The 22887-nt window shown below is 39.0% G+C and overlaps 2 protein-coding genes across 2 annotated transcripts; both read left to right on the top strand.

The window, feature by feature from the left end:
- Window positions 1-366: 366 nt before the first annotated feature.
- On the top strand, window positions 367-7712 carry prpf18 (PRP18 pre-mRNA processing factor 18 homolog (yeast)). Its single transcript, XM_085411993.1, has 10 exons — window positions 367-518; window positions 1702-1779; window positions 3604-3705; window positions 3826-3939; window positions 4125-4271; window positions 4427-4495; window positions 5037-5177; window positions 5262-5333; window positions 5404-5559; window positions 7072-7712. Exons 1-10 carry the CDS (start codon window positions 453-455, stop codon window positions 7150-7152), a joined length of 1026 nt encoding a protein of 341 aa, XP_085268119.1. The 5' UTR covers window positions 367-452; the 3' UTR covers window positions 7153-7712.
- Window positions 7713-11192: 3480 nt separating this feature from the next.
- LOC146664743 (uncharacterized) lies at window positions 11193-22260 on the top strand. The gene is made up of 5 exons (XM_085411047.1): window positions 11193-11808; window positions 14721-14897; window positions 18835-19044; window positions 20518-20731; window positions 21208-22260. Exons 1-5 carry the CDS (start codon window positions 11323-11325, stop codon window positions 21384-21386), a joined length of 1266 nt encoding a protein of 421 aa, XP_085267173.1. The 5' UTR covers window positions 11193-11322; the 3' UTR covers window positions 21387-22260.
- Window positions 22261-22887: the final 627 nt, after the last annotated feature.

The raw sequence follows: 22887 nt of genomic DNA, 5'->3' as shown, positions 1-22887 counted from the left end.
TTCCCTGTTTGGATTGAACCTGTTTCGGTCCATTTTGATGCTTGACACAATGGGATCATAGTGGTGAGTTTAGAGGTTTGCAGGCTTGGAGCAATGCACTGGGCCCCGTCATTGTCCTCACAGCAGAACATGGTGTTCATAGTTGTGGTTTAATTGTTGGGTTATCCCAATATTTGGCTAAATACTGTGCATACATATCCAGAAAAGAATACATAAAGGAGTATCTCTTTTTTACTGTCTATTTGACCTTATTATTTTGGTGTCCTCTTAAATTCACTGAAAAACAGATTCATTTGACACAGATTACATTGTGTTCTAATGCTTTTATTTTGAAACAACTATTTTGAAAATTCTAAAAAGCTTCATGTTACCTTCCGGTTTAGGCAAGCGCGTTTCAGACTAACGCAGACTAACCTTAATGTGCTGTTTTTTTGTTAAAATAAACCTTTCAGATGGATATACTTAAAGCTGAGATCGAAAGAAAGAGGAAACTCCTTGAAGAAAAGAATCTTGTTGACGTAAGTATCCGACGAAGTTGCTTGTTATTGTTAGCTTGGCTACGTTGCTAACACGTCGTTTAACCAGGCTAGTTAAGTATTTTTAGAATGATCGTTTTTCATCCATATCGATAGCTTTATCTATAAAGTACTGAACTCCATCTGCAGTAGAATATAAAGCTAACTTTAGGATTAAGCTAAACACAGAGCTGTAGTTTACAAATTGTAATTGCTGCTACGTAACAGAACATTAACTTTATAGTATCACGATTTAAGCAGAAATTCTGGTATTTATACCGTTTAAACTTATCCTAACATTTAATTTTTTTAATGCAAACATAAGTACCTGCTTCTTTTTCTTTCCAGGACTCAAAAAAATTCTTTTTTTTTTTTTTTTTTTTTTTTTTTTTTTCTAAATGACATCAGAAACAGCAGTATGCGACATTACGTGATGGCAGAGCTTCAGTTCATCCTTTGTCATTTTTTTTTTTTTTTTTAATAAATAGGACAGGGGGAATGAATGAGAGAGAGAGGGGGAGAGAAAGAAAGAAAACCAAAGGGGAGAAGAGACGGTGAGAAGGGGGGGGAAGAGAGACAAAAAAAAAAAAAAAAAAAAAAAAAAAAAAAAACACTCCTGGGTCACCTGTATGGAGAAAAAAAAAAAAAAACAAACAAACAAACAAACAGAGGAGACAGCAAACAACAAAGAGCAACATAATAATAGAGAAAACAAAGCACCATCACAATAAACTAGCTAGTCATAGATATCAGTATTTACTAAGTAATAAACAATATTGTGCAGCACGCAAGATAGACAACGCACAGTGTGCTTTGAGGCAGCAGCCAAGAAAGCTTTAGTCCGCGTCTGTGAATACCCATGTGTGCATACCTGTGTGGATCAGCATGCTTGCATTCCAAAGGTTTCTCCATGTAATGATCTGCTAGGGAGTGTGGGGGGGCCTCAGCCCCGTCCTCCAGGGTGTGAAGCGGGTATGGAGGAGATCAAAACTCCAGACATCCAGAGGCCCCCAGAACACAAACACAGAGCTGTAGTTTACAAATTGTAATTGCTGCTACGTAACAGAACATTAACTTTATAGTATCACGATTTAAGCAGAAATTCTGGTATTTATACCGTTTAAACTTATCCTAACATTTAATTTTTTTAATGCAAACATAAGTACCTGCTTCTTTTTCTTTCCAGGACTCAAAAAAATTCTTTAAAAGAGCTGAGCTCTCACAGAAGGAAAGAGACGATTACTTCAGAAGATGCGGATACAAGGTTCATGTCAACATCACTCTGCTTCTCACTCTCTCGATTTTCCTGAGACACTCAGACTTATTTAATTCACTGTCTGGCTTGGTTAGTGTGACACAAAAATAACGAGTAAACCTTCTGCCAGCAAAAAGATAAGGACAGGTGTTGATACTCAGGTGTACAACAGTGTCTGTATTTGTGTTTACTGTGGTGTTTTCCCCCAATTTGCCTCTGCTGCCTGCATCTGTAGGTTCAGAGAGAGACTCCTGAGAGCCAGGTATGGCATTGCACAGTGAAAGTAGCCAACAGGATGCATGATAAAAGGATAAAACACACTGTGTCCTAAACGCTCATGCTTCCTAGGCATCCTTTCTGGAAGTTCTTACTGAAATCTGTTGGGATGAAAACCTAAAAGATATAGCGGAGGGCACATTTTCTGGTTGTTACAAATAACCACACGAGCACTGGATATTTTGGTACAGGATGCCTGGACTCACCTAGTAGTAACTTATTGTATAATAACTGGATATCAGCTTTACACAAATGGAAATATTCACCAGCTCACTTCTGCTGGATAGATTTAGACTTTTCAAGGTGATTTTAAAATTTTATCAATAAGATGAAAGCATTTGAAAGCTTGATTTAAACTCACCTGCATTCTGTGGATGCTAAACTGTGTCATTTCCAAATTATCAACATAGTTTAAATGTCATATAAATGAAATATTTATATGTGCCACAGTCATTATCACAGCTTTGCCTTATGCCAGGCTAGTTATGTATTACAGCCACTTGTCAGAAAGCAAAGGAACACGGAAAGGAAGCTTCAAAGCAAAAGTGGGACACTGCCACGGTGTTGATTTCAGCATGGGATAATGTACTGAAATGAAAAAGTGTTTTTGTTATCAAGCTCTGCTTCTTATTTTTGCAGTTAATTTGTGACATAAGCTTTTAATATTTAAGCAAATTATGGTGTGCAACATGTTTACCGTGACATTTTAACAGCTGCTCAGTGGCAGATTGTATTTATGTTATACTTTGTGCAAAGCTTAAAAACCTGGCTCATTAAGCCATTCTCTTTGTACACGGGCAGCGTACTATGTTTTATTTAAAGCGAAAGAGCTGTTGTTTACTGAGAAGGCTTTTTGTCACCATTTGCTGGTTCTTTTAGATTGTGCTTTTTAAACCACAATCTAAGAGTGCTGGCATGCATGTGCCTTTTAAAGCATGATTTGGGTATATTTTGAGTTTTGTTGTGCAAAGAATACAGAGTATCTTTTTCCTGTGTTTAGGCCTGATGGGTGATTTAGACTTCTGTGGGAAATCTACCTTGTTACTTACGTTGTAACCAAAAACACTTTTTAACCCTATGCTGTAACCTTGCATGTAATCTGATGTAACTACACAGCAGGTCAACACAGCCCACAACGGCTAGGGTTAACAAGGGTTTTCGGTTGCGTTGTAAGTTAGGATTTAAATTTCCCGCAGAAGCCTAAATCACACATAAGATGTTACAGCCGCTAAAGTTATCATGTTGGTGTAGTGTTTGTTATATGCTTTCTTTTTTGGTAACTTATTGTGTTACTTGTCTTTCTTGAAGAGTTGCCGGTAAGGGAGTGGTGTGAATGTTTGCAGTTCTGTTTATTTTGTTGATGCCTTTTTGTCTCTTTGGTCATGAGGTCTCAGCTCATGAAGACATTGCAGATGCTTTTCCCCCCTCATTTCTTTTGTAGTAGTTTTATTTGTCATTTTGCCAAGAAACATTAGATTAAATTGAGATCCTCCAAATTGCTTTCATGTTCTTCCAGTAATGCTGGTGTATTTCTGTTCCCTCAATATTGTCCATAAGATTGAGAAGAAAGAGGAAGATGAGCCATCCACTTCAACTAATCCAGTCTTGGAACTGGAGCTCACAGAAGAGAAGCTCCCAATGACACTTTCACGACAGGAGGTGAGTCAGTATAAAACATCAACACTTTCTTTTCATTCATTTTCCTTTAAATATCATAACATTTCATTTTCTTACCACCAAGTGAATAAATATTTCATTTGCATCACTGTTTTTGTGTAGGTTATTCGACGACTTAGAGAACGAGGGGAACCGATCCGATTGTTTGGCGAGTCCGATTATGATGCCTTCCAGAGGCTCCGGAAAATTGAGATTCTGGCCCCAGAAGTAAACAAGGTAGGATTGAGTGTTAACTGGATTTTGGAAAAAACATGCAGTTGAAATTCACATTCATTCCATCTACTCTGGAAAATTGCATGCCACTTTAAATGTTCTTGATTGTATTTAGGAGAGATTGAATTTATTTTAGTGTCAGAATGCTGATTGACACTCATAATATTTGCTGTTTTAACTGTGCCAAGGGCTTGAGGAATGATCTGAAAGCCGCCATGGACAAGATTGACCAGCAGTACCTGAATGAGATTGTTGGAGGAACAGAGTCAGGAGAATTGGACACACAGCATGACCTAAAAGTGCATGAAGAAAACACCACAATAGAAGAACTTGAGGTACAGTGCAATGTCCAAGAAAAAAGAATGAATCTCCAGTTATTAAATAGCTTCTCTTTTTGTCAGATAAATTTTCGGACACAGTTTGTTTTGTTTTCAATCATTTTATGTTTGTGGGTGGTGTTTTTGTGTTAATAATGAAAATATCCCCCTAGGCTCTTGGAAAAACTCTTGGAACAGGTGACGATGATGGAGACCAGGATGTTATTGCTAAATTTTTGAGGGTAAGAATTTCATGCTTGACCTTTTGATCTAAAGTTTTTATTAATTTACACAAAATGTTTTGGTTTTTTAGATGGTGAAAAACAGGAGCTTTTCTCTCATTTCACTATGTATCTATTACTTAACTCTAGGGGAGGTCTATATAAATAGGAAAAGTTGTAAAACTAAAGTTAAAATTCCATAAATCTACACCCTCCGCAATTTCCGAAGCTTTCCAGTGGGGCTAATTGGTGTCTTTTTTGGGGCCAATTCTGGCCCCTGGGCCTTACTTTTGACACCCCTAGTTTACAGGGAGCTCTTGGGTAAATATTAATAGTAATTAAAAAATTATATACTACTATACCTGCTGCTGTTCATATGTTTACATAGTTTAAAAAGTTTAACCTTTTGCACCATTATCAAAAGGAGAATTCATTATGAGTTATTTTTATTATATTTATTTCTTTTATTTGTTCTTTTTCAAATGGGTCAAATAATGGACATTTGTCTAGTGTTAGTTACCACTGCATTTCTTGGAAACGTTTTCCTGTTGTTGGACTCTAGTTTCTTCTTGGCGTTTGGGCCAAAGATCTGAACAGCCGAGAGGACCACGTGAAGCGCAGCGTTCAGGGCAAGCTGGCCAGTGCGACACACTCGCAGACCGAGTCTTACCTCAAGCCTCTCTTCAGGAAGCTCAGGAAGAAGGTAATTTTTGTGGCTGGAGCAAAACAAACTATGGTGCATAGTTCTTTCATGTGTGGATTTACTTTTCATCATTATCTTTTACAGAATTTACAAGCTGACATCAAAGAGTCAATCACAGACATCATAAAGTTCATGTTGGAGAGAGAATACGTCAAGGTATGATAATATCATGTAGCCCCTGTTGTTATTTTTGCATCCATTATAAACTTTCCTAAATGTCTTTTAGGCAAATGATGCATATCTACAGATGGCCATTGGTAATGCCCCTTGGCCAATTGGTGTGACTATGGTGGGAATCCACGCCCGTACAGGACGAGAAAAGATCTTCTCCAAGCACGTGGCCCACGTTCTTAATGACGAGACGCAGAGAAAATACATTCAGGTTAGACCCAGAGTTATACACACTTGTGTTTTTATGCTAACCTGTTGCTGAGACAGACATGAACAGCTTTAGATATCACGGCTGAGTAGTTATTCCTATTTTACTTTTTGAAGTCCTCCACCTGGGGTGCATGTGCAGCGTGTGTAATTGGTGCAGTATATTGTAAATGTAAATTCCTCACTGACGAGTCAGCGCTTTGGAAATTGACATTACCCTGACCCATGCAGGCTCAAAGATATGGAAATATAATCAAGGCTTCAGAGTGTTTTCACATCTATAATTTGTTTTGTCTGATCTGATTCAGTTGATGAATTTTTTCATACGGTTTGATTTTAGCTGCGTCTGGGGCATGGGCAACAAAAGTACAGGAAGAAGGTGCTGCGTTCTGGAGTAGTTGGCCTGTGGTTGATTTTACAGCTAGTTGCTATAGTTAATGCACTCTGGCCATGTATGGTGCTATGCCACATTCCAGAATACAAAGCGTACCTGGTTACGGCAAAAGCATTTAGCTCAAACTTGCACTGTACGCCTTGTAATTAGGTCAGGTATATATTTTTTTGTAACCGAGTCCAATCGTTGTGTTCACATCTGCACAAATGAACCACACCCAGTGAGAAAGCGAATCATAATTTGATTCAAGCAAACCAAATAGTACTGGTGGGAAAACACCTTAGACTTTAAAGATTACAACTTGAAACATTTTTAAAAGTTTTTAAAGATTGTTTTAAAAGATTTTTAAAATGTTCATATGGTTTTACACGCAGTCATGTGTGTCCTCTTGATTTCGGTGGTGTTTTTATGTAAACCAAAAAACTGTGACCAAAACATATTTCTATGGAAAACAAAATTTACTCCTGTCCTTCAGGCGACTTTTAAAATCATTATTAGGTTGGCGTTTGTTTTCAGGACAGCGTCCCGCATTTAAGTGTATAAGAGTTAGTACAATCGAATTACCACTGCATGTTTAAGACAGTGTGTATTCGTGGACGTTATGAACATGCTCCTTGCAATTATGCAGTGTGTTTACATTATTTGGTGGTTATTAACAAATTGGCATTAGAATTCTGCCCCATGAGGAAAACATTATTGTAACATTATTGTAAAGACCCTACTTAAACTTACCCTTAAGTAGGGTCCTTACCTTACAATATAAAGCTCCTTGAGGCAACTGTTGTTGTGATTTGGCACTGTGTAAATAAAATTGAATAGAAACAGATTTTTAACAATATGTTATCATTTTCGTTATAGTTGTGCATCCCCAAAAACTCTGTAAAAACTTAATATTCTAGGTTATATTCATATTTTTTAAGGCTTACATTGTTTATTTGGCACCTGAGTGTTTAAAAGGGAAAACAATATTTCTAGGCAATTTAGGAAATGAGCTCCTTGGCATGCCCAGTAATAATGATATAACCTTACTCTTGTCTTCTTGTAGCCTGAAGTCTCCGTTTTTAAACGCTTTTCACTCAAACTTTAATTTTCTTGATTGATTTTTTTTCCCTTTCTCTACAGGGACTAAAGAGGCTAATGACCATCTGCCAGAAACACTTCCCTACTGATCCATCAAAGTGCGTGGAGTACAATGCTCTTTAACTCGTTATTTAAGCCTGCCTGATCCGTTGTATCGCAGTTCAACGTTGGATTTTTTTTTCTTCCTTTTTTCTTTTTTTTGTACCTTTTGAATTTTGGTTGTGGCATAATCTTCTTTAGTAAGGGATTACTCTGGAAAAGATGTCTAAATTAAAGAAGACTGGGTTCAGTAAGCCTGTTTATGTACAGTCAATATTGTGCCAACTTGTAAGAGTAAAAAAACCATTTTGTATTTCAACTCTTTTGTCCCAGTAGACTTTACGTCCTTCGTTGCAAACATACTGGGAAAATCTAGAAAGTTACTGTGGCAGAGAGCATAAATTTATTTGGATGCTTTTAATTTTAATATAGACTCTAACTCTTAACATCAACAAATGCTTTTCATGCTATGACAGTGTAAGTTTAATTACACCTGAGGTTTCATGCTTTTCATGCTGTTTTCTGTGCACTTTCTTTAAGAAAACAATAAACAAAAAGAAAAAAGTGATCACTGTCATTAAAATATTTTTTCGTATTTTGTTTTTTTGAACACCATACATCGAAACTGTTTTTTAAATAAAGTGTTAAGTATTAATTTCCCCTTTTAAATGAGATTAAATGAGTCAAGATTTGTTTTCTCATAACCTTAGCTGCAAAATTCACATAATAGGCCAATGATTTCTTAAATTAGTAAGATGATCTCAAATGAAGTACTCTCACCATAGCATGCTTCAGTATCTTCTTTATTGCTCATGTTTTTAAGAATTCACTGGCAATATTCTTGTAAGATATAAATACATAATTTAAGAAATCATTGGCCTGTTATGTGAATGACTAAACTGCAATCCATTTGTTGAAAACTAGATTTGCACAATGATTGCTGATTTAAAAACCCTCCGCTATTTTTTTTTTTTTTTAAGACGCTAACAGCCAGCATCATAATTCTGACCTTATTAAACAGAGTAACCATGGTGATATGATGTGCTCCTTGTTGTGATAGCACGTTCTCAGCTGCCTGAACCCACGTCACTACAGTTTCAGGCTGTCAAATCCAACCACGTCACTGGAGACCCAGCTGGCAGGTTGACAGTTGGCAGTGCAAATACCGTGAACTAGTGCTGGATTTTCCTCTGAACTTTCTCCCAGGATCCACGTCTAATTCAGCGGAAAGAAGACTGTCTCCTTTCAGCAGTTACAGTGGGGAAGCATTTGAAGTCGAGAAATAACATCATGTGAAGTAATCCACCCTGTGAGGCTTTTATCTTTTAGTCCTTGGGACGAAGTTAGGCTAAATATTTTGGCTTTTTTCCCAGTACATCACTGTCAGCAGAGATGTTTGCCAGGGCCTTGTAATGGTGAATGATGGTCAGGAGGAAAGTATTTAATTCAGTGTAAAAAACAAAACAAAGAAACGTCATTGTATCCTATAATACCCGAGGGTTTCTGTTAGGTGTTGATTGGAAAAATAAAATGAATATTCAAAATTAAATAAAGCCAGGTTGTTAATTACTCAGGTTTGGACTGGAATGCTAACTACATGCGACCAACAGCAGGCCACGCTGTGCGGTAATGATCAGATGGCCTTACTCAGGCAAATGTCAAATTGATAAGTCCAAAGCAGATCCTAGCACAGTGGGCAACAAGGGCAACATGGCTAAGAAACACCATCACTATGGGGGAAACTGTGCAGCAAGGCAGAGGATATTTGAATTGAACAACTGTATTTATATATATTAGCTCACTCTCAGCTGAAATAATCACTAAATTGTTTAACCAATGACAGAAAACACGCTAGGTTTATAGCCACAACTTGTTTTTCCCAACACTGATGAATTATACATCAGAATAACTGTTTCTTTGACACGCTCTGCAAAAGGCTCTTTGTCTAATTAAAACACAAACATCCGATCCATGTTAAGTCATTGTCTCTGTCTCTTGATCATCCTCTTCATTTCACTCCAACTTGTCCAAAACATTGAAATGTGAAAGAAGACTACAAAGTAATAGCTGGCCCCATCCCATTCTCTTGGCAGTGAGCCTGAAGAGAGGCGCTGATTTAATAGTGCCTGAACTCCCAGATAATAATGAGGGTTTGTATTCATTATGTGAGGGTGTAACTTGTTTTCTGTCTAATGACCTGCAGATCCACGGGCAGGCCCTTTGCTGGCTGTAAGATGTGGGAAAACCTGATGAAAATTTGCTCTCTGTGCTCCTTTTTGCTCAGGCGAAAGACTGCTGTGGGACCCATGAAAGAGACAATCAAAACACATTACAAATTCTAGGATTTGTGAAAGGATTATCTCCAGCTACAGAATGTAGAAATTAAAGCTGAATGTTGCTCTGATGCTTGGTTGTTTTCCAATTTATTATTTCAAGCTAAACGGTACCAAAAATAGCTAAAGGTTATTCTTAGATTTGGCAAGATTTGTTTTTTGCATTGAGTTAGTTCCAGAAAGTGGTCATCAGTCATTAAAGATGATTTCAGCTCAGCACTTTATTTTGGGTGACCATTCATTTTCCTGGAAAAGCCCCTTCTGTGTAATGCCACTTTGTAGGTTTGAACTGTAATTAGAGCTTCATTCCTCTTTTCATCTGAACTGGCTGGACTGTATGATCGTTGCCAGGCACCTTAGTAGAGGTGGAAACCAATTACCAGTGAAGGTATAGTGTGTCACACCAATATGTCGTGTTCTCGCTTTCCCTCTATCTTTTGTTTTTTTTTTCCTCTCCTTTATTCTCTCTTTCAAATCTTTGGCACGATAAATGGGTTGATAAATATGCAGATTGTTCCTACATAATCAGAAACAAATATAGCAAAATAGCCATCCTTGTCAGACTACCTAAAGGCTTTGTCTCATCTGGAGCCACTTACATAAATTGATGTCACTGTCACCTATAAAGTGTTTATAAGCAGGGCTCCAATGGGGCTTAAAGGTCAGAGAATCTGTTAAAATGCTAAGTATGATGAATGAGATGCATTGTAATAATTCTGTGGTAACAGCAGAGAAATCAGAAGTGATGGAGGATTCTGGTGACGTGTGTCTTTAACCTTTTTGATTGTTTTTTTCATAAAAATGTGAAAGGAATTGTGTGGATGGGCCTCTTGTTTGTTATTGCGAAGACATAACAGAACATTGCTTTTGCATCCTCAACTGCTGCTTTCAATTTGCCAAGAAATCAATTTTCAAAGAGCAGCAGCACCACAGAAATGCATCTTTTCATATGAATTGTCCTCAGAGGAGCCATCACCATGGTGAAGCATCTTCCGAGCGACTGCCTTCTTTAGTTCACGGAGGAAATGAAATAGAAATGAATCAGAAAGGGAAAGAATAGACAGAAGTGCAGGCATACTACATTAAATACAGATGGCAGCACACATGATCCTTTGACTGCATTAACTACATAACACAGTTGGATACATGAGAGATTAGAAAGGATGTGAAGCCTTCCTACAGGCGGATGTGATTTGCAGTACAGTCTCCAATACCTCCTCTCTTTTTGCTTTCCCCCCCAAACAGTCGATCAGTCAGATTTGTTAACTCTTTCTTTCTACTGTTATGAATGTGGGAATGCAACACTAATGTTGGTCAAATGTTGGTACACTGCTTGAAGTCCTGCTTTGGCGCAGTCGGTTTACAGTGGCACGAACCTTGTGCCACTGTGTGTGTGTGTGAGTGTGTGAGGGAGAGAAATAGAGTATCGACGTTTCTTGTTTTAGAAAAGGTAAATCAATAATTTCTCACAGAGTTAAACCAAACAGTCTGCGCGCTTTTCTGTCAGGCATCCATCAGGATCCAGGAAAGAGGAATGGGGAACTGCTTCTTTTTATGAAGTCTTGGTGCTTTCATAAGTGTGTGCATATACTGCCTGTGTCAGACTGCTCGCTTTCTGCTGACACTCAGGACACACACCTAAGTGTACTCTAGGCGAGACAGAGAGGGGAGAGAGAGAGAGAGAGAGAGAGAGAGAGAGAGAGAGAGAGAGAGAGAGAGAGAGAGAGAGAGTGGAGCTTGCAGCGGCGAGGCAACTTGCAGCTGAAGGAGCGAGGAGAGGACACATGAGGCCGGTCGCAGCTGATCAGGCTCTGTGCATGAAGCCTGCTTCTATTTTACCGTGTACGAGAGGACGGCAAGCTGATTAAAACAAGAGGGGATAACGCTCCACACGTTAAAAAGCCCGAACTGCTCTCGCGGTATGGACGGGTTACAGTCACAAAATGCTGGAGTTGGTGGCATCGCGGAAGACGCGGAGGAAAAGTATCGCGCACTCGCCTATGACACTGCTCTGAGCACTTTGGTGGCAGTGGCCCTGTATGTCGTGATAAAAGTGAGCCTGGACGGCTTCAGACAGTGGCGGGCCAAGATCTCCGTGCTCGTCGTGGGTTCGGGACCCGTGGGACTGACGGCCGCGCTGGTTGCTGTCCGCTCCGGGAAGGTGCTGAAATTGACCGTGCTGGACGAGAGGTACCGGACCGCCCTGCTCTCCCGGCCCCAGCAGATCGCTCTGGATCCCCGCAGTGTGAAGTTTCTGCTGGGACTCGGGGTGGACTTTGATAACATGGAGGGCTGCTGGCATAACGATCATTTTTTCACCAGAATAGGCGTGTTTCAGGAGTACCTGCTGAGCATCCTGGAGCAGAAGAAACAGAGGGTGGACGTCAAGGTGCAGCTGGGAACCAAGGTATGCCCTCTTCCCCGATTTTAAGTTAGCTCAATGAGTTGATAATCGCACGGTCTCTGTATGCAACATGTCTTGAATCTCCTCGGTGTTTTCTGTGTTATAGATAACTTAATTCTCAAAATAATCCTCACTGTGCTCACTGAAAAAGGATACACAACTTCATTTCGTTCAATTCATTCAACACAGACGCCAGTGAGCTGAGGAGAAAATGTGCGATGAGTCAGTCCAGAAAAAAGGCGGAATTCCCACGCTACCTCATTTTGCAATGACTGACTGTCAAAACCCGATTCTCCAAAAGACTCTGGTGTGTGCCTCCACTCCAGCAGGGGTCTGATAGCCATCAGTGATGGTGACATAGATGTATGTCCCTGTGTCTACTCGAAGGCTCAATCTCAGGCTCCCAGTGAACCATTTCTGATGCTGCATCTCACTTATTCGTTTTTCTTTTCTTTTCTTCTTTTTTTTTGCATTTAAGAATCTTATTCTTCTTTTTGTATATCTCTCAGCACGACACTGAACTCCCCACTGAAACACGAGGTACATTTTATTTTATATATTGGCAGCAAAGAGTGAGCCTTCAGCCTTACATTTCATTTTCTGTAGATCAGTTTGATCATTCACTCTAGTCACAATATAAAGTTACTACTGAACCATTTTCCTAGGTCCTCACAAAATACTGTAAAAGGTCAGAGTGAAACCGCCAGTTGAAATAACATGTTATGTAAGCTGACCTCAGACCCGAGGAGAATCCTTTCTACAAATGGCAGAATTACAGTAAACACATCCCAACCTAAACACATTATAGCACAAAAATAAAACTGATTTCACATTGTAATACTTTTTAAAATCCATTCTATTTTTTATAGATTTCCACAGTGATTTTTTAAAAGGGATTCCCACCCCAAATTCATAATAACTCTGTATTCCTGCACCTGATGCCATGACACAGCCTTGATGATGAAATAATGACTGATATACCTGTTGTGAGCTTGTTTTTCATAGTTTTCATAGCATTTACTCACCAGCAGCTCCGGTCCTCCTGCAGCTAGACTTCAGCTCATGACAAAGAATTAACCTACTAACACAAAGACCTCAGAATGGTTGCCCAGAGTGAAGCTGTCATTGCTCAGAGTGGGCAAACAATGGTTAAGTGTTCAGTGAATATTTGTGGCATGACTGGAAAATAAAGCCTAGATTTTATGAATGTGGGTGTTTTATGATGTTTTTAGTACACTTTGATGTTTCCCTTCTAACTACTCATCAAACAGAATGAAAGCATTATTTAATCTGTCAGACCGTATCATAGCTGATGCTGCTTTTTTGGCTCTGGCTAGGAGCCGCTCATCTTTCCTCTGCTCTTCAGTGACTCACTAACCTTTGGAAGGTGGAAGACGAGGTCAACAAACACATCTGACTTCAATTATGTTTAGAATCACTGCCAAGTTCACAATTTCTTCTTTATTAGAAAGGGCAGTGGGTGTGATGACAGGTTTTTTTTTATTATCTCCTAGCCCATCAAAGCTTCAAAGATCTGAGAATAGAAAAGGTGTCTTTTAAATCATCTCTTCACTGTATAGACTAAATGGATTAAATACAGATCTATTAGGCTATGAGCTCTTATACCCTCTGTATAACCCTTTTATTGTCCCTTTAAGCCTGTTACTGTGTACCCAACTTGGTCTGATCCTTCTCCTCCTATCCACAGGGTAGGAGGTATTGTTTAACTTTGAGGCCGTCATGCATACAACATGATGTAATAAAGGTCTAAAAGATGTGCAGCTGCTGAGAGAAACATAGCCTTTGGAGGCTATTGGTATATTTACAACCCATCTGCCACTTAGATTAGTAAGTAGAGGAAGAACAGGTCAGCCAGCTGGTCAAGGAGCAGATGCAAAAATGCCAAATGCAGAAAAAGCAAAGATGAAAATAGCAGTAAATGTAAAACGTAATTTTAAAAAGTAGAGGTTTCAATATTTTGGGTAAGAAAATAACCAGTTTTGCCCTTTCATTCAGTGAAAGTTTTAGCTAACTTACATTGGCTTCCTGTGAAATTTCTATTGATTTTAAAATTCTTTTACTCATTTATAAAATTTTAAATAATATGGCGCCGAGCTGTTTAACAGAACTTCTCCATTTGTAACCCAAAAAAAGCACTAAGATCTTCTAACCAGATGCTCTTAATGCAACCTAGGTCTAGGCTGAAAACCAGAGGCGATCGTGCCTTTGCTATCGCAGTACCTAGACTATGGAACAATCTCCCTATTGCCCTTCGTACTTCTGAGTCTATTCAGTCTTTTAAATCTCTCTTAAAGACTCATCTTTTTACTTTGGCTTTGACTTAAGTTAGCTGACTATCATTTGGCTGGTTTCAATGTTTGTCTTGTGTTGCTATTGTCTTGCTGTTGGTAAATTATTTCACTCGCTCCTAATTTGTGAAGCAGTTTGATCGACATTGTTGCTTTTAAATGTGTTATATAAATAAATTTTGATTTGATTTCAGTTTTATGAAGATTCTCTGAATCTTTAAATGATTCACAAGAAAAGTTTAGCTACCTGCCCATGCTTTATTTTACAAGCTGGTGAACCTCCCCAGTCAACCTTCCTTCACCCTCTTTTTTCACACACCTTTTTTGATTGCATATATTTCAAGAAACAATTCTTGGATTATTAATTTTTTAAATGTACAAGGTTTAAAGTTTACACAGCATCTCACCTCTACTTGGAAGAAGGATTGTAGTTGCAGCCATGTTAACCTCTATACAATTTGTAACATTTTACCTGTTTTGCAGGTAAACTAGCCTGTAATTTACGGGTTGCTTAATAGTTACAGCCAGAACTCCTTTACAAGCTTTGTTATCTTCACTTCTTTGATAACTGGCTGTTAACTAATTTATTATTCCTTTTTGTTTTAGTTCACTGAGGATTACCTGCGACAGATTCCACACAATAATTGGCCACGTGTGATTGTGGTAGCTGATGGATCTTGTGGCGACTCCTGCTCTGTGTTGGGGATCAGCTCTGACTACACTGTGGAGTCCTGCCATGCATATGGAGCTAATGCAACTATAGAGAGATTAGACCAGAGACAGGTTAGGAAATGCACACACACACACACACACACACACACACACACACACACACACACACACACACACACACACACACACACACACACACACACACACACACACAATGATCTGATGCATGAATGAGCATTATGCAAAGACTAAAGAAAGCATGTGAGCACAAAACAGTCAACAGGTTGTCAGTTGTGTAAAGAATAAACACAGTGAAGGGATGTCCCACTGTGGATGATTTTATTTGGACTCCCATAAAGCTAATCTGGGGAGAAACTGATGTAGACCAGCCGATAACAGCCTCACACAATATATGAGTCATATGAATAGCCAGATTTTGGAAGACTGTTGAATCTCATCAGCATCAGCAGTAGCTCTATTTTGATTTTACTCATAGAATTTGAAAAAAGCAGCTGCTGCTCTGATGGAGCAGGTGAAGGCAATGATAAAGCTTTGGATTTATTACACTCCCCTCGACAGACTCATAATCTGCTCCTGGCTCGGTGAATATGAATTAAGGTATCAGAACATCAGCTGTGAGGGTTTTTTTTTTTACACACTATGTTCTAAAGGTTAGTTTGCATCACATACGTGACTGACCAAGAGAATTACAGCACTGTGTAAAAGTATTAACCCAACCCCTCATTTCTTTATATTTTGCTACAAAAACAGCAAATGGCTGCAATGATTTATTGAAACATCAGCAAAAATGCTTAAAAAATATAGTATATGAGGCAAAAAAAAAGAGTTTGTACAGTCCAACAGGATTGAAAGTCAATATTTAACACCTTTATTTTTTGTGGCCTTTTGACATCTAAACATCCTACCAGACTTTATTCTCCTAGTATTTTACAGGATTGTCTAAATGTTGTTCAGCAAACCTTAAACACACGTTAATATGCTTTTTCTTCAGCAATGAACTCTTGCGTGGCGAGCGTTCATACAAGCCACAGCAATGCAGTGCTTATTCTTTTGTGCTCTTGGACAGCTCTTCTCATAGTTCCTTCCACCTGGTTGTAGCAGTTTTATGGTGAAATTGGAACCTTCAGTAGTTTCGAAATTCTTTTGTAACCAATCCCATCGGTATGTTTTGCAGCTATAAGGTTGCAAAACATTGTTAATGAGACTCCTTTTTTATGGGCCATCAGTTGGGACTGAACCAGCTGATATTAATTTGCACTAAATGGCAAGATTGTTTTATAATTACTGATACATTTCAGCTGGTGTCGTGACTTTCCACGCCTTTTTGCACCTCCCTTTCTTCATGTGTTCAATACTTTTTTTCTGTGTCATTTCTCATTATTACACATTTGTTTGCATGTGTAGATTGGATACGTTGTTACCAACATCTGGTGAGAATTTCATGTTAATAACGCCTTTAGAAATAGATTTACTTGGAAAATTTGTGATGTGTTCAATACTTATTTTCCACTGAGATCATTTCTGATGAACCTCCAGAGAACAATAGATGGATCATTTGAAAAGCCATGTTTATCTGCTGAAGATAGTTTCATAGGCCTGCAGCTTCTTGTTTTGTCCTCTGCTTATCCCGTTTCCTCAAATATTTAAGGACACCATGATTTCAGGTAATAACTCTAACTTCTTGACAGAGAAATGCTATTTTATGCCTGTCAAACTGTGTTATCATAGATCTTATGAAGATGAAGAAATTCGGTGAGGAAGTGGAAAGCAACACAAGAGGCCAACTTTGAGCCAATTGCACAAGTGCGGGATTTACAAAGGAGATGCTCTGTATCCCTGCTGCTGCCCTTTATAGGCCTGAACCCCCTCAGCCAGATCTTTAACAAGACTGACTATGAATACAAACTGCGGAATAGAGCAAACATAAGCCATCTCCTCTACATGGATAACACCAAGCTGTATGCCAAGAAGTAACTGATCATTGATCCACACCACTAGGATTCACAGCAATGACAATGGAATGTCAATGTGGACTGGAGAAGTGAAGTCAGATGGTAACAAAGAGAGGGAAGATCAGATCTGAGGGGTTGCACTGCCAGAAGGCAACATTGCAGACACTGAGGATAACTATAAGTACTTTGGAATCTCATGCGTATATGGGAACCACAAAGAGACAGCTAGGAAAGGTGCAACCACCAAAGATGCTAGCATGCAGACCGGCATAGTATACAACAGGGGTGGGGAACACCAGGCCTCAAGGGCCGGTGTCCTGCAGGCTTTATATGTGTCCTTAATCCAACACAGCTGATTTAAATGGCTAAATTACCTCATCAACATGTCTTGAAGTTCTCCAGACGCCTGGCAATGAACTAATTATTTGATTCAAGGTGTTTTGATCCAGGGTGAGATCTAAAACCTGCTGGACACTGGCCCTTGAGACCTGAAGTTCCCCACCCCTGGTATACAGGAACATCTGTGCCAAGTATGGCCTGGAAACCTAAGGTCAAAATGGAATACAACCCCAAAGGTGACTGAGAATGAGCAAGCTAATATCCTGGCAGAAACACCAGAGGGGAAACACACCAGCTACTGGTAGATAGAGCAGTCACCCAAGACTGTAAGACCAAACTGACCAACTTGTGCACCGCCTGGATTGACTACAAGAAAGCCTACGACTCTGTGCCTCAGAGAATCCTTTTATGGATAATGCCAACTACATACATGTCTATGGGACTTCCAGATGGTGACTGATAAACTGGTGTTTCCTAACCAACAAGAGTTGGTCATGGTGGATAAGCAGAGAAAGACAACTTTAGTGATATACCAAATATAGCTTAGATGTATATTTATACAGATATGCCAAATGATACAACATCAGGAAAAAGGAATATGAAAATGACCTGGGGCTGAGAGAAGAGCTAGGCAGGGGTCGCCAGAACACTTGGGGGCAGTGACTCTCAAACTAGGTTTCCAGCAGAGCTCCCCCCCATTAGTGGATGCACGCCCTACTTGGGACCCAAACCCCCAACCTGCTGTTCTGAACTGCTGTAGTGTTACCATTACACTATGCAGCTGCTTTAGAGAGAGGGAGAATCCTATGTGGACAATGCCAGCCATACAAATTTAAGATAGAAACCATTAATAAAATCACAAATATGAGATGTCCATTGAAATGTTAGAGTCCAAAATCACATTCCTGCCAATCTTTTGAGGCAGAGATATTCAAAATGCTGACAAATTACATTTACATCAGTGCTCCTGATCCTGTCCAGACCATACAGGTAGTAGCTCTTGCTGGTTATTGCATGATTCATGTGGATGAAAGGTTGTTGTATTAGAGCATAGATTATCTACACTGACAACGCGTAGGGTTAATTTGGAGGAAGATAAATAAACATCGTCAGGTGAAAAGCTTCCAGGCTAATATCTGACTAATATCTGAACACAAGCATGGTCTCCCTGTATGCCACCATAACAATTCATATCACGTTCTCTGTAGTGGCGGTGTGGCTGCCTTTTATTGGCCACTTTTCTCTCTGGCTGTTTCCTGTAGTGATTGAATTTACCTCCCAGGATATGGCCTGGCCGTCCCTACTGTCCTTTCTATAGCCTCCCAGTGGCTGCCCTGTTCTGTCACTGTCTCCCTTGGCAGCACTAAATGCTGTTTGATCCCTCTGGTTTATGTCACTGAAACGAAAATGAATCAATAACAGCTTGAAGGAAAATGAGAAGTAACTGCTAGATTTAAGCATTAAATAAATATTAAGCTATTCTAAAGCTCCACTCATGTGAGCACAGCTCTACAGGCAGATATGGTGTGAATAGTAATGCCTGTTGATTTTTCCTGATGCACATCTTAAACACTCTCTGTATGTATATATGCATAGAGCTAGATTTCCTTACATGTTAATGGCCTAGTGATGATATGTAACATGACACTATTTCATTGCTGGTTTTTGCATATTTTATTCACTCTGATATAATTTCATCTAGAATTTGATCTCTTCCCTCTCTTTTTAAACTTTAGGTGCCCACTCCAGAGATCCGCGCTCACAGCCTTTACTTTGACCTGTCTGCCTATGGAGTGGAGGCCTTCAGAGAGCACAGAAACCAAACAACCAAGCCTGGCTTTCACTTGAAGATCTATGGCACTTTCAGAAACCGCTACATGGCCCTTGTCTGCCCTGCCTCTGACACCAAGATGGTTCGCTTTCTCAGGCAAACTGCACACTCCTCTGTAAGACTCTTTGTTGGCTCCGTTTTTGTTTTGTTTTTGTATACGTTATTGACAGGGACTCCAGATGATACATTTCTATGGCTATATTTAGCTGTTAATGTAGTAGAGAGGCAGATGATATTACCACTGGCTTTCACTTCTTTCTTAATCTGCCTAGTCATCACTTTTCATTCAGCAAATGGCCTGTTAGTGTCTGCCTGTAGCTATGTGTGTTGGCCCGTGTGTGTTTTTTGTAAAAGCCAAAAAGAACCCAAGATGAAGAAATGGAGAAAGATGAAGTACACCCCTCTGTGTGTCTCTGTGTGTAGAGAAAGGCTGTCTGTAGTTATCTGTGTAGTCATCACCCCCCTGTGCTTCTTGTAGAGCACGTTCTTGGAGTTTTATTTGAAGTCTTCAGGTTTTCATGTCAAGTAACATCTTGATCATATGTAGCCTGTAGCCACAGCATGTAGTGTAGTATACACAGGTACTTAACAAGGCCATCTTTGGAGCTCTTGTTGCTATGTGGGTGGCCATTCAAATACACTGTTACTTGGTAACAGTTGACTGTGCAAGTAAGGGTCGAAGAAGAGCAGAGTTAAGCAGGGAGAGTGAAAGAAGAGGCTTGCCACTCAGTATGCTCAAGTTATGGTTGTCAGCCATCAGTGGGCACATTTCTTCTTCAGTTTTCGTGCACTGACATGATTTTTCACAAGTCAGTTCTGATGATAAAAGGAACAGTTTGCGTATGTGCAGAGCAAAACAGGCTATAAAGTCTCTCGTTTCATTACGAAATAATTTCCTGAGTATTTTAGTGGATAATCAAATAACTGTGTAATCTACAAACACACGCACACACAATGTCTCAGAGTTCCAAGATGAAGCCTGGGTTTTCTATTGAGTTAACAGAGCAAAACCGAATAATCTTTTATTCATATGATATATGACAAAGACAAGCGTTTTATATTTGATAAGGTTAGTTTTGCTTGACTATAGTTGTATATGGCTATAGTTACAGTTGCAATAGTTGTGAATTAATTTGTTCAAGCAAATCTTTTGATTAAAGTTTGAATCTGCTTTGGCTCATATAAACATTCATTAAAAAAGCTTTTATCAGCAAAGCTTAGATCTTTATGAACTTGCGATGGATTTTTGCAGATTTTTATTTTGGTAACATATATTTTGCACAGCCAGGCACATTAACACAGTTGTAAATAATAATCAGAACATATGATTATATTTACAACCCCAAATCCTCTCTATTCAGGGGCCAAATAGTTTTCCGTTTTTGTTTTTTGGAATTTTGTTGTTGTTTTTATCAAGGCTTCATTGTATTAAGAAAATTAAAACCTTCTTGTTGTACCTCTGTGGCAGGAGCATGATTAAGAGTAGTCCGTACTGTAGCCTTGATACATGTGTAAACATCATTCACCTCAAACATCAGTGGCCTTTAATCATGCTGGAAACTTTGCCGTTTTTGTTTGTTTTTCCCAGATCATGAAGAACATTTTCCATCAATCTTTCAATGCTTATAAGACCGACATAGAGCCTCGTCTCAACGATGTGACCCTCCATCACATGCAGTGCAGCCGTCGTCTCTTTGAGATTCAGCTGTCGCACAGACGCATCAGTGCTGCCTACATAGAAGGGGACAATGTGGCGGTCACTGTGGAGGGTGAGGCGGCACGTGTCCTTAATTTTGACACAGGTAGGTGTCTATAAAACATCAGTTATTGCACTGCCATGAAAAAGACAGTGTTTTTCCTCACATTCAGCAGGGGAAAAAAAGCTTTGAACCGATGAGAAAATTAAAAAGAGTAGGATAGGAGGAAAGAGAGATGCGAGGAGAGGATAAATCCCTTTTATGCATGCAGTATAGCACATGTTGATGGGTGTGTGAGTCATTACTGCACTCAGTGGCCTTTCAGCCGACGCTTATCTGCTTTTGTCTTAATGCTGCTGAATATTTATTAATGTGTCACCGTGTTGTTTTCATTTAGACCATAAGATTAACTTCAAGGTTTTATAGGCTGATATTTGTGTGCAAAATGTGGACTTCTTAAATATGTGTTATACCTTAACAGATAGATTTTATTTAATGGATTTATGCTGTGTGTGGTTTATCTCTCCCCCTTTCCTTTCCTTTCCTTTCCTTTCCTTTCTCCAATTTCCTTTCCTTTGCAGGTTGTGGAGTGAATCTAGGCATGCGAGGCCTGGAGTCTATGGGGACCTTCATTTACCGGACAGCTACAGCTGTGGACCAGAATGATATTCTTGAGGCACTGTCAGCTAAGATGCTGCACTCTAGACAGGTGGCTGAAACCTTCAAGCAGACAGGTCTGGCTGAGTCAATGTATGAATGAAATAGCAGAATGACTTAACGAATGCATATTGCCATCTAGTGGAAAGTGGTGGTGGATTGTTTAGTGAGTGTTTGCAATGATTCATGCAAATCATGCAAAAAAAATAAGTAAATAAATAAACAAAACAAAAAAAGGACCACTGGGGTGCCTCTATGGCCAAGTGACTGAGGATACATACCACACCGGTTCAAATTTCCTGAGCAGTGAGTGTGGGGTTTGATTCCTGGCTGGACATATCTTTACTGATTTTCATGTCCTTGTTCTCTTTCTTAGTATTTTCCATTTGCTTTAATGTCTTTCTTTCTGATGTAATCTTTGACAAGAAAAGAAAACCAAAAAATAAATAATACTGCTATTGGTAAAGTACCAAATTTAGCTGTATTGTTATGTGGAGTGAATGAATCTATTCATGCTGGGAAACACAGAACCTGAAAACATTTGCATAACTAGACTAATAATCCACTTTCTTTAATTAGGTAAACATCTGACTTGCTGTCCTAAATCTAGCTGATTGCATTCTGTGACACACCATGTGTTCCTAGAGAAAAGCAGACAGAGCTTCAGCATCATGAGCTCGAACTGATGTCTAGTACACATGCAGAACAGCTGCTCTAAAGTGTTCTTATCTTTTTTCTGCGTGTATTTTTGTCTAATGATGTGGTGGTAATTATGGTGATGGTATTAAGTGTTTCCTAGAGTGGCCCATTTTTGTGTGCTGCCTTGTAAATGAGATTTTCTGGCATATTTTGAATATCTAACTGGAGTTTTCTATTCTTTTCTTAATATTTTGATTGAGGTAATTTAAAGCATTTCAGTGACATGAACCTGTTAAAGTGCTAATAAAGACTGTGACAAAGTAATTTTTGAAGTTGATGATGTTTGCATAAAACCTTTCTTTTTAATTTTTTTTTTAATTAAATGCAGTTTAAAATGCAATAAAAACAACTACAAATGTAGAGTATATCAGTCAAGGTCTAAAATATCCCAAAGTTATACAAGCAAATATACAAATCATCATCATCTGTGTGTTATTATATGCACCAATAGTGTCTTGTTGATTACTTGTTGTAAATAAACTGGATGTCAAACTGTTTTCAGAGTAAACTGAAATAAAATATGAGTGTGCACTGTCAGCAAAACTCCATATGAAGTAGCACTTCCACCTAGTGGTATGTCCTGTTTGTTGCATCTGTGCAGTCTCAAATTTTAAAAGTCACGAGTCATGTTTTTATTCAAGACAGTGCAATATTTTTTAAAAATTTTATGTACTAAAGTACTATTTTAGCCAACTGCATGGCAGCAGCTCATAGCAGCCATTTCAATTTAGACATATAGACATGGTCAAGATCACCAACTCATATTCAAACTGAAGGGAGAAAAAAGAGAATTTGTTTGACTTTGAATATGGCATGGTTGTTCATGCCAAACAGACTGGTCTGCATATTTCAGAAACTGCTGATATCTAGGATTTGCAGAGTATGACCCGGAAAATAGAAAATAT

The sequence above is a fragment of the Rhamphochromis longiceps genome, linkage group LG7 (genome assembly GCF_057381845.1).
Source record: "Rhamphochromis longiceps isolate RC_006_pf linkage group LG7, R_longiceps_female_GT1.1, whole genome shotgun sequence".
Lineage (NCBI taxonomy): Eukaryota > Metazoa > Chordata > Actinopteri > Cichliformes > Cichlidae > Rhamphochromis > Rhamphochromis longiceps.
Note: the sequence above shows the minus strand (reverse complement) of the source record. Positions and strands in the feature narration are given on the sequence as shown.